General features: G+C 45.9%; 1 protein-coding gene across 2 annotated transcripts in view; it reads left to right on the top strand.

The window, feature by feature from the left end:
- Evc2 (EvC ciliary complex subunit 2) overlaps positions 1-12,153 on the top strand; it is a 101,666-nt gene that overhangs the window by 48,100 nt on the left and 41,413 nt on the right. For both annotated transcript variants that reach the window (XM_026395276.2, XM_026395275.2), the window contains exon 10: positions 8,912-9,236. In XM_026395276.2, the coding sequence (XP_026251061.2) occupies positions 8,912-9,236 (325 nt within the window). The remainder of the gene's footprint in view (positions 1-8,911; positions 9,237-12,153) is intronic.

Below are 12,153 nucleotides of genomic sequence, written 5' to 3'. Positions count from 1 at the left end.
CATATTTCACAGTTTGATTCAAGTGGGTTATGAACTCCCAATTTTACCCCGTATACAGATTGCTGTATCACATCAGTTACCCTTCCATTGATTGACAAATTGCCTTTCTAGTGTCTGATGTATTCTGCTGTCTGTCCTATTCTCTACTATCCCCCCTCCCCTCCCCTCCCTTCCCCTTTTCTCTCTCTACCCCTTCTACTGTAAATCATTTCTTCGATTTGTATTATCTTGTCTTACCCCTCCTTTCCTCTTATATGTCATTTTGTATAACCCTGAGGATCGCCTTCCATTTCCATGCAATTTCCCTTCTCACTCCCTTTCCCTCCCACCTCTCATCCCTGTTTAATGTAAATCTTCTTCTCAAACTTTCGTCCCTACCCTGTCCTTGTTTACTCCCCTTATATCAAAGGGGTCATTTGGTATTTATTTTTTAAAGATTGACTAGCTTCACTTAGCATAATCTGCTCTAATACCATCCATTTCCCTCCAAATTCTATGATTTTGTCATTTCTTAATGCAGAGTAATACTCCATTGTGTATAAATGCCACATTTTTTTTATCCATTCATCTATTGAAGGGCATCTAGGCTGATTCCACAGTCTTGCTATCGTGAATTGTGCTGCTATGAACATCGATGTAGCAGTGTCCCTGTAGCATGCTCTTATTAGGTCTTTGGGGAATAGACCGAGAAGGGGAATAGCTGGGTCAAATGGTGGTTCCATTCCCAGCTTTCCAAGAAATCTCCATACTGCTTTCCAAATTGGCTGCACCAATTTGCAGTCCCACCAGCAATGAACAAGAGTGCCCTTTTCCCCGCATCCTCTCCAGCACTTATTGTTGTTTGACTTTCTAATGGCTGCCAATCTTACTGGGGTGAGATGGTATCTTAGGGTAGTTTTGATTTGCATTTCTCTGACTGCTAGCGATGGTGAGCATTTTTTCATGTACTTATTGATTGATTGTATGTCCTCCTCTGAGAAGTGTCTGTTCAGGTCCTTGGCCCATTTATTAATTGGGTTATTTGTTATCTTATTGTCTAATTTTTTGAGTTCTTTGTATATTCTGGTTATTAGGGCTCTATCTGAAGTGTGTGGAGTAAAGATTTGTTCCCAGGATGTAGGCTCCCTGTTTATCTCTCTTATTGTTTCTTTTGCTGAGAAAAAACTTTTTAGTTTGAGTAAGTCCCATTTGTTGATTCTAGTTGTTAACTTTTGCGCTATGGGTGTCCTATTGAGGAATTTGGAGCCCGATCCCACAGTATGTAGATCATACCCTACTTTTTCTTCTATCAGATGCCGTGTCTCTGATTTAATATCAAGCTCCTTGATCCATTTTGAGTTAACTTTTGTGCATGGCGAGAGATAGGGATTCAGATTCATTTTGATGCAAATGGATTTCCAGTTTTCCCAGCACCATTTGTTGAAGATGCTATCCTTCCTCCATTGCATGCTTTTAGACCCTTTATCAAATATAAGATAGTTGTAGTTTTGTGGGTTGGTTACTGTGTCCTCTATTCTGTACCATTGGTCCACCCGCCTGTTTTGGTACCAGTACCATGCTGTTTTAGTTACTATTGCTCTGTAGTATAGTTTGAAGTCTGGTATCCCTATACCGCCTGATTCACACTTCCTGCTTAGCATTGTTTTTGCTATTCTGGGTCTTTTATTATTCCATATGAATTTCATGATTCTTTTATCTATTTCTACAAGAAATGCAGCTGGGATTTTGATTGGCATTGCATTGAACTTATAGAGAACTTTTGGTAATATCGCCATTTTGATGATGTTAGTTCTGCCTATCCATGAGCAGGGTATGTTTTTCCATCTTCTAAGGTCTTCTTCTATATCTTTCTTTAGGGTTCTGAAATTTTCATTGTATAAATCTTTCACCTCTTTTGTTAGGTTGATTCCCAAGTATTTTATTTTTTGGGGGGATATTGTGAATGGAGTAGTTGTCCTCATTTCTGTTTCAGAGGATTTGTCGCTGATATACAGGAATGCCTTTGATTTATGCGTGTTGATCTTATATCCTGCCACTTTGCTGAATTCATTTATTAGTTCTAATAGCTTCTTTGTAGACCCTTTTGGGTCTGCTAGGTATAGAATCATATCATCTGCAAATAGTGATAATTTAAGTTCTTCTTTTCCTATTTTTATGCCTTTAATTTCTTTTGTCTGTCTAATTGCTCTGGCCAGTGTTTCGAGGACTATGTTGAACAGAAGTGGTGAGAGAGGGCATCCCTGTCTTGTACCAGATCTTAGAGGGAATGCCTTCAATTTTTCTCCATTCAGAATGATGCTGGCCTGTGGCTTATCATAGATTGCTTTTACAATGTTGAGGTATGATCCTGTTATCCCTAATTTTTCTAGCGTTTTGAACATAAAGGGATGCTGTACTTTGTCGAATGCTTTTTCTGCATCTATTGAGATGATCATATGGTTCTTATTTTTAAGTCTATTGATGTGGTGAATAACATTTATTGATTTCCGTATATTAAACCAGCCTTGCATCCCAGGGATGAATCCTACTTGATCATGATGTATAATTTTTTTGATATGTATTTGAATCCAATTCGCCAGAATTTTATTGAGGATTTTTGCGTCAAGGTTCATTAGAGATATTGGTCTGTAGTTTTCCTTCTTTGAAGTGTCTTTGTCTGGTTTCGGAATCAGGGTGATGTTGGCCTCGTAGAATGAATTTGGAAGTTCTCCCTCTTTTTCTATTTCCTGAAATAGCTTGAAAAGTATTGGTGTTAGTTCCTTTTTAAAGGTTTTGTAAAACTCTGCTGTATACCCATCCGGTCCTGGGCTTTTCTTAGTTGGTAGTCTTTTGATGATTTCTTCTAATTCCTCTATTGTTATTGGTCTGTTTAGATTGTCTATATCCTCCTGGCTCAACCTGGGCAGATCATAGGACTCAAGGAATTTATCTATGCCTTCACTATCTTCTATTTTATTGGAGTATAAGGATTCAAAGTAATTTCTGATTATCTTCTGTATTTCTGAAGTGTCTGTTGTGATATTGCCTTTTTCATCCCGTATGCTAGTAATTTGGGTTCTCTCTCTTCTTCTCTTCGTTAGCATGGCTAAGGGTCTGTCAATTTTATTTATTTTTTCAAAGAACCAGTTTTTAGTTTTGTCAATTTTTTCAATTGTTTCTTTTGTTTCAATTTCATTAATTTCAGCTCTGATTTTAATTATTTCTTGCCTTCTACTTCTTTTGCTGTTGTTTTGCTCTACTTTTTCTAGGATTTTGAGATAAGTATGAGATCATTTATTTGTTGGTTTTTTCTTTTTTTGAGGAATGAACTCCAAGCAATGAATTTTCCTCTTAGAACTGCTTTCAATGTGTCCCATAGATTCCGATATGTTGTGTCTGTGTTTTCATTTAACTCTAGGAATTTTTTAATTTCCTCCTTGATGTCTTCTAAAACCCAATTATCACTCAGCAACCTATTGTTCATTCTCCAGGTGATGCTTGCTTTTTCCTTTCTTCTTTTATCATTGATTTTCAGTTTCATTCCATTATGATCAGATAAGATGCATGGTATTATCTCTACCCCTTTGTATTGTCTAAGAGTTGCCCTGTGACATAGTATATGGTCTATTTTTGAGAAGGTTCCATGTGCTGCTGAGAAAAAAGTGTAGCTACTTGATGTTGGGTGGTATAGTCTATATATGTCAATTAAGTCTAGGTTGTTAATTGTGTTATTGAGTTCTATAGTTTCCTTATTTAACTTTTGTTTGGAAGATCTGTCCAGTGGTGAGAGAGGTGTGTTGAAGTCTCCCATGATTATTGTATGTTGGTCTATTAGACTCTTGAACTTGAGAAGAGTTTGCTTGATGAACATAGCAGCCCCGTTGTTTGGGGCATATATATTTATGATTGTTATGTCTTGTTGGTGTATGGTTCCCTTGAGCAGTATAAAGGGTCCTTCTATATCCCTTTTGATTAGCTTTGGCTTGAAATCTATTTTATTAGATATGAGTATGGACACTCCTGCTTGTTTCCGCGGTCCATATGAGTGATATGATTTATCCCAACCTTTCACCTTCAGTCTATGTATATCTTTTCCTATCAAATGCGTCTCCTGTAGACAGCATATTGTTGGGTCTTGTTTTTTGATCCATTCTACTAGCCTGTGTCTCTTAATTGGTGAGTTTAAGCCATTAACATTTAGGGTTATTATTGAGATATGGTTTGTTCTTCTATCCATATTTGTTTATTGATGTTACTAAACCTGATTTGTTATCCTCTTTGACTACTTTCCCCCCTTTACTGTCCTACCTCCCATTGTTGGTTTTCAATGTTATTTTCCATTTCCTCTTCCTGTAATGTTTTGCCAAGGATTTTTTGAAGAGATGGTTTTCTAGCTGCGAATTCTTTTAACTTTTGTTTATCGTGGAAGGTTTTAATTTCATCTTCTAACCTGAAGCTTAATTTCGCCGGATACACGATTCTTGGTTGGAGCCCATTGTCTTTCAGTGTTTGAAATATGTTATTCCAGGATCTTCTAGCTTTCAGAGTCTGTGTTGAGAGATCAGCTGTTATCCTGATTGGTTTACCCCTAAATGTAATCTGCTTTCTTTCTCTTGCAGCTTTTAAAATTCTCTCCTTATTCTGTATGTTGGACATCTTCATTATAATGTGTCTAGGTGTGGATCTCTTATGATTTTGCACATTCAGCATCCTGTAGGCTTCTAGGATTTGGGATTCTGTCTCATTCTTCAATTCTGGGAAGTTTTCTCGTATTATTTCACTGAATAGACTGTTTATTCCTTTGGAATGGAGCTCTGTGCCTTCCTGTATCCCAATGACTCTTAAATTTGGTCTTTGATATTGTCCCATAATTCTTGGATGTTCTGCTCATGGTTTCTTGGCAGACTTGCTGAGCTGTCTATGTTCTTTTCCAGTTGAAATACTTTGTCTTCATTGTCTGATGTTCTCTCTTCTAAGTGATCCACTCTGCTGGTAGTATTCTCAATTGAGTTTTTAAGTTGGTTTATTGTTTCCTGCATTTCTAGAATTTCTATTTGTTTGTTTTTTATTACCTCTATCTCCCTGTGAAATTGATCTTTTACTTCCTGGATTTGTTTGTCAATGTGATCTTTCATTGTCTGATTTTGCTGTCTCATGTCTTCCTTGAGACTCCAGATCATCTGAAGCATATATATTCTGAACTCTTTATCTGATATTCCATCTGTTGCAGCTATTACCTCTTCTAAAGTTGAGTTGACCTGCATTGCTTGTGGTCCTTTCTTTCCTTGTCTTTTCATACTGCTCGCGTTTCTTTCTGCTTGGTGCAACTGTTGTGTTTTTGAAATTTACCCCCTATTTATTTATGTTGCTCTTGTATAGTTGAAAAGTCTCCCTTGCAGGTGCGGGCGGCGGCTGTGCCCCTACTCCAATTGGGGTGACGTGTCTACCACGCTGGCGTCTCTCTGGGCCTGTTCCGGGAGTGGAAGGCGGCTCTGCTCTGTCCCTATTCCAATTGGGGTGTCGTGACTACCATGCTGGCAGGTCGCTGGGCCTGTTCCGGGCGTGGGCGGTGGGCTTGGCTGGCGGGATTCCACCTAATGGCAGTTCCTAACCTCCCTGCTTGCTAATTAATGGCTTCACTGAGGCGCCACACCTTCTGTAGCCGCAGGGCTGGCTGCGCGAATCAGTTGGCCTGGATCTCCTGGGTCCTGCTGCTGGCTGTTGGGATCCCTGGCACTCTATCACTTTGATTTTTTCTGCTTGCCCCTCCCCCAGCGCTGGCTAGCCAGGTTTCGTTTTGGCTGCTACTGGGAGAAGGGGTTGGAGGTCAGGTGTCTCTAGTTTCCCCCTAGTCTTTATGGAGGCTCAGCTTGATACTCCCTCTCCCGGCAAGCCTAGGAGAGATTTTATGCGAATTCCCGCTGTCTGGGGGGTGAGCTGAATGACACCAACCTGTTTGGATGTTGCACTCTGAAGGAGAGTGGCGGTGTATCCTTCAGCTTTACCGGATGGTGGCCGCTGACTGCCTCGGTGGAGTGTCCGCTGTGGGGGATGGGACTGTACCGCTTCCTTCCCCTTCTGAGATCCCGTGCTCGGCCCAAGGGTCCGTGTGGGCTTGGCTGGCGGGATTCCACCTAATGGCAGTCCCTAACCTCCCTGCTTGCTAATTAATGGCTTCACTGAGGCGCCACACCTTCTGTAGCCGAAGGGCAGGCCGCGCGAATCAGTTGGCCTGGATCTCCCGGGTCCTGCTGCCCTATCCTTATTTTGTAAGGCATTTTTATAATAATGCACCTTGGTGTAGGTCTGTTATAATTTTGTATTTTTGGTGTCCTGTAAACATTTTGTTCTTGATTTTCCATTTCATTCTTTAATTTTGGGAAATTTTCTGATATTCTTTCATTGAAAAGATTGTTTGGTTTGTATCTCTGCACCTTCATCTATCCCAAAAGATATTAAATTTGGTCTTTTCAGGTTATCCCATATTTCTTGGAAGTTCTCTTCATGGTCTCCTAACATCTTTTCTCAATGGTCAACTTTGTTTTTAAGTTATATATTTTGTCTTTATTGCCTGTCCAGAGGTATGTACCAGTGGACATCATTCTCCCACGCCTCCATTGTCCGGGAATGTTTGATGGTCTTGTTCTGTGTGGTTTCCAGGTGACTGCAGCTCAGGCTCACGGGCTGTTGACGTGGCATGATTTTAATGATTAGAATTATTTTCGATATTTTCAATATGACAGTGTGATATGGGAGGGGGGGAGTTGACCTGAGAGAGTCACAGGAAGGCAAACCGTTTGGAGAAGTTTTATGTGACGTGAGGGTCCCCCAGGGAAGGAGACAAAGAAGCAGAGCCAAACGCATCACCCTGGATGACGAGTGGCACGTTGAGAAAAAGCAGCTGGGCAGGGTGGGGTGGCTGAGGGGGAAGCATCTCACGATCAGCAAGGCCTGTCTGTCAGAAGGCTCGTGTTGGTGTCCATCCTGGATGGGGTGGCCTTTCTCCTCAGGTCCAGGAAGGGCAGTCTCCCAGGTGCAAATCTTACCTGCTTTTAAGGGGTGGCAAGGTCAGAGGGCTCCTCTACCCTCTGTCACTTATTGAATGTTATGTCTCTAAAGTGCTTTTGACTGAATAATACAACAGAGCAGGTGTTTTGGGTGGCGTCTTCTGCCAGCAGCCAGGGAGGTAGAGTCGACAGATCAGTGAGCCGACACAAGCTCACCTATTTCCAGGGTCTCGCTGTGTCTGTCTCCCTCCCCGACGGTTACAAGAGTGTGCTGGGGCGTGAACAGGTGAAATGACAAATCTGAGATTTGCTTTAAAATGCTCAGTGCAGGGAGTAGATGAAACAAGTCGGTGCACATGGGCAGTGTTGGAATTTGGGTAATGTGGGAATCGTCCTGTTCCCCCCGCTTCTAGGTGCTTGGAAATTTCTCTAATAGCTGTCTTCTATACCTTGCGTTTTTTTTACAACTGCATGCCATCTTCTCTTATCAAATTATGAGAGATTTTTAACATGGCATTGGCTGGGATGTGGGAAGGTCCCGAATGTGGTGTCAGGAGCTATCTGGGGAGCAGTTTGGGACATGTTCCGAGGGACTTGGAGACACTGCTTCATTTGACCTTAAGATTCTTTCTGTAGGAATCTGTACCAAGGCTGTCGCTGTGCATACAAAGTTGTCTATTTCAGGGTTATTTTAGATCTTGCAATTTGCAAGTAACCTGAATGTACAGTAGAGAGAGGCTCACTGAATGGCATCCATCACAGGGTGAAGTGTTCTTATTCCGTTATCAAGGAAGGTTGCAATTTTTAGAAACCATAGGAAGGTGCGGGTTACCATGTTAACTGGAAAAAAGTGGGTAAAATTGTGAATAGTCTACATTTGTAGAAAAGATATTCAGAGGAAGAAAAACTGGAAGAAAATGTAGCCAAAATGCCATCAGTGATTCTGATTGCACGGTGGACGCACACTGAGTAAAGTCTTTTTCTGTCCGTCCTTATTTTCCAGATTTTCTTTTGTGGTACTGGGGATGGAACCCAGAGATGCTTTACCATTGAGCTACGTCCTCAGTCCTTTTTATTTTTAAATTTTGAGACAGCGTCTTGCTAAGGTACAAGTTGTTAGGCCCTCAAACTTTCCATCCTCCTGCCTCGACGTCCCGAGACATGGGGATTACAGGTGTGAGCCACTGTGCCTGGCTGATTTCCAGATTTTTAAATCATGAGTATGAGTCGACTTTCCCCATGGATCTCCTTCCAGCTGCCGTGAGGTGTAATACGCCCTCCACAGAGCTCACCGTTAGTGGCCTAGGGACTTCTCAAGTAGACTGTAGTTTTAGATTTACAGAAAAATTGAGATGTATGTCCTGCACCTAGGTTCCCCTGTTATTAACCTCTTATATTTCTTACAGTCATTACATCTATTCATTTATGTACATTGTTACGGTTAGTGAACCAAATATTGATATGCTGCTGTTAACTAAAGCCCACGCTTTGTTCAGATTTCCTTAATTTTTAATCTGATGCTCTTCTTCTGCTCCAGGATCCCTTCCAGGATATAGCATTACATTTAGTTGTCCATAAATTAATTTTTAATTGGAAAAAAAAGTAAAATAAAATTTATTTTTACACCATTCAGTACGTCAGCTATGCCTCCTCCCTTTGGTCTCCTCCTTGTTGGCAGAGACCCTGTTGAGATGGCTCCCATCCCAATTGTTCCTAGCATGGCACCTGACAAATCTGCTGAATCGGGTCCGCTCACTCCATGACCGGCCCTCAGGAGCTGGTCGGAGCAGAGCCAAGGGGGGCAGGAAAAGGAGTGGGAGAAGGAAGAGAGGCCGTGGCCACCGTGAGTCAAGCTTTGGTGCCCTGTGGGCCGTGGCCCTGCTGTGGTTGGTGTGACTGGCTCTCTTGACTTCTGTGCCTCCCAGGCTGGAGATTGCCACCCTGAACCAGGCAGATGCAGATCTGGAGGCCTGTCGCACCCAAATCAGCAAGGACGTCATTGCCCTTCTGCTGAGGAGCCTGACGAGTGGCGGCCACCTTTCCCCCCAGGCGGAGAGAAGGATGGCTCTTGTTTTCAGAAAGCAGTTTCTACTCCTGGAAAAGGAAGTACAAGAGGAGTATGACCGGAAGATGTTGGCCTTGACAGCTGAGTGTGACCTGGAAACTAAAAAGAAGACAGAAAACCAGTATCAGAGGGAGATGTTGGCGACGGAGGAAGTAGAGGAGTTGCTGAAGCGTGTGAGCGAGCGGGTAAGCCGGGTCCTGGAGGTCTGCACCTCACTGCTCCTCTGCCTTCATCACCTGCCCATCCCCCACCAGCCCACTCACGTGTCCATCCACCCTCCGTCCACCCATCAGTACACCCATCTGACCATCCCTCCCCATCCACCATCCATCTACCCCATCCATCCATGCCTCCATCCACCAATTCACCCATCCACATATCACCCAGTTTCCAATCTTGACTGCATCCATCCATCCATCCATCCATTCACTCACCTACCTATGTACCCATCCATCCACCCACACTTCTATCCATCCACCTGCCCATCCACCTACCTATCTAAACATCTACCGACCCATCCATGTTTCCTTCTATCCATCCATCCACCCATCCATCCGCCCATCCGCCCATCATCCGTCCACTCATCTAGCATTCATTTGGAAGCATTTATTGACCACTTACTGTCTCTCAGGCACTAGGCTAGGCACTGATGTTACAAAGAAAGGTGAGACATGGTTCTTGCATTAAGTTCATAGTGTCATGAGGAATCCTCACATATGAAAAGATGAGACACCATTCTGCCATGTTATCATAAAGATTTGTTTCTGGTGCCGTGGGAGGTCATGGAGAGGTAGAGAGCTTCATCTGCAGAGAGCATGGTTCACAGATGGGTGTGCTGTCATTCAGCCACCTCTAGCCTGCCTGCAGACCCTGCTGTGTCCACGACCTTGCTGGTCAGCACCATGTCCCCCTGGGCCCTGGCACTTGGAAAGAAGGCCTTGAGTGTGCCGTTCTGGGATTGGGCCCCTGAACTCTCTCATTGTCCCTCCCTCTCTGCTAATGTGTTCAGCTGTTTTTCCGTGAGAATCACACCTGCTCCAGGAGGGGCTTGAAGAGTGTTGCAGGGCACCAGCTGGCAAGCAGGCCTGACTGACCGCCCGCCCGCCTGACTCTGCTTGGCCCGGAATGGGCCCAGAATGAGAGTCATAGAAAAAACATGGCCAAGCGCCCCAGGCTGGTGTGGCTGTGAAATCTGAGATATTGGTGTGGCCCTTTATGGCACTTTGCCCATTTCACCTTAAAGCCCAAAAGAAAGGACTTGGGGGGAAAGGTGAGACCCACATCACAGCTTGGCCAGTGCCTGGGCCGCTGACTGAGCTCCTGCTGTATGCATTCATGGAGGCCACTGACTGGGCTCCCCCGGGGCACTGTGCCAGCTCAGCCCCGTCCTGCCCCACCTGCCCGCGTGTTCGCCTTTGGCTGTGTGGGTGGGTGGGGAATGCAGTTCCTCTAGTTGCACGTTGTGCTTGCTTTCGCTTCATCTCACCACATAAACCACACGTTAACTTATGAAGTGCTATTTATCACACAGGCTGCGAATCCAAGCTCACGCTCGTGGTCGAGGGGCTGGCGCTGCTCGAGCGCCCCACGTCCCCCGTTACCCCACTCACTGGCTCATGGGCTAGGAGTGGGAGGGTCCCACTCTGGCAGGGAGGAAGGTGGGACGTGGAGACACCACCCGAGGACCTGCAGGCGGCCCCGTGACTCGCGCAGCCTGCTGCCAGCCAGGACGCCACATGGCTGCAGTGGCACGCGGCTCCCCTGCTGTGCCGGCCACAGGCACCCGCCCTCTTGGGCGTCCCTGGCTTTCCAGGGCTTGGCTAGTGGCTGCCTGGGCTGCTGCGTCTGCCTGTGGGGGTGGGAAGGCGGCTGCTGGGCTGCGGGGCTGGCCTCTGCCTGAGGCCCACTGGCCCTCCCCGGGCTTCCTGAAGCTCCCCTCTGCAGGGCTGGGCAGCAGCCTCCCGCCCCCTCGCCCCACCTGCTGGCGTGCCAGGGAGGACACCTGAGTCTCGCAGGTCACCTGTTCCATGTGCTCCCAGAAACACCGTCTGTGCTGCGAAAGGGCCTAGAGCTCCTTCCTCCTGGTCCTTGCAGGGCTCCCCGTCCAGGAACCGAGGCTCCCTATAGCAAGCTGGCATGTCCTGCAGGCCTTTGGGAATAAAACAAAGGAAAGTTCATCCTTCCACCCAGGATAGTTTAAGGGGGGGAGGGGAACAAAGTGGACGGTGTTAGTTTTTTAGAGTCAGGAACTCTAGTGAGGACAGAGGAAGACCTGTTCACCTCCCCAAGCCCGTGCAATTCCTTACGGCTTCAAAGCACGGCTCCACAGAGCACAGGGCCCGGTCCCCCGGTCTCCTTCCCCTCCTGGACATGGCATGATAAGGACGCCTGCTGCGTCCTGAGACATCAGTCAACACTTGCAAAGAGCTTCGGGGCGGATGGGAAGAGGCGGGCCATGGGGCTGAGTGGCCTGGGAGCAGAGCCAGGTGCCGCTGCCCATAGGTGGCTGTAGGTGACCACGAGGTCCTGTGTGACTCCCAAGCTGGAAGCAGCATCTGCCTGTCTTCAGACAGAGAAACCGTGTTCAATGTGCATTCACATCACACTGTGTGTGTGTGTGTCCCCATGTCACGTGGTCCCCAGTACCATGCGTAAGGGCCATGTTCTGAGTCAGTTAAATCAATTTCAATGTCAGAAAAGGGAAGAGAGAGGACCCCAGTGCTTGGCACAGCACCCCCCGTGGGCATGTGCATTGTGGCTCATGGCTCAATGTCATCTTCCAGGAGACCCCAGAAGGGAGCAGAGTGGGAACTGTCTGCACAAGGAGGTGGGGAAACCAGGGCCCAGAGAGGCAGCGCCTCGCAGCCTGGCTTCCTGCAGCCACTCGGGCAGTGGGGGCTGCGTCTCCTCCCGTCTCTCCTGCACCCAGGCGTGCCCAGCCATCTGAGGACAGGAGTCAGGCACGCATCCTGCGCTGGCTCCCCGAGGCCCCCTCAGCCCCCGGGAAGACCTCGGGGGAAAGACTCCTCGTGTGCGAGAACGCGTACATCTTAACCATCTCGGGTGGATTTATCTTTATGAAACAATTTCACAGTTTGCCTA

Source organism: Urocitellus parryii, chromosome 10 (genome assembly GCF_045843805.1).
Source record: "Urocitellus parryii isolate mUroPar1 chromosome 10, mUroPar1.hap1, whole genome shotgun sequence".
Taxonomy (NCBI): Eukaryota; Metazoa; Chordata; class Mammalia; order Rodentia; family Sciuridae; genus Urocitellus; species Urocitellus parryii.
Note: the sequence above shows the minus strand (reverse complement) of the source record. Positions and strands in the feature narration are given on the sequence as shown.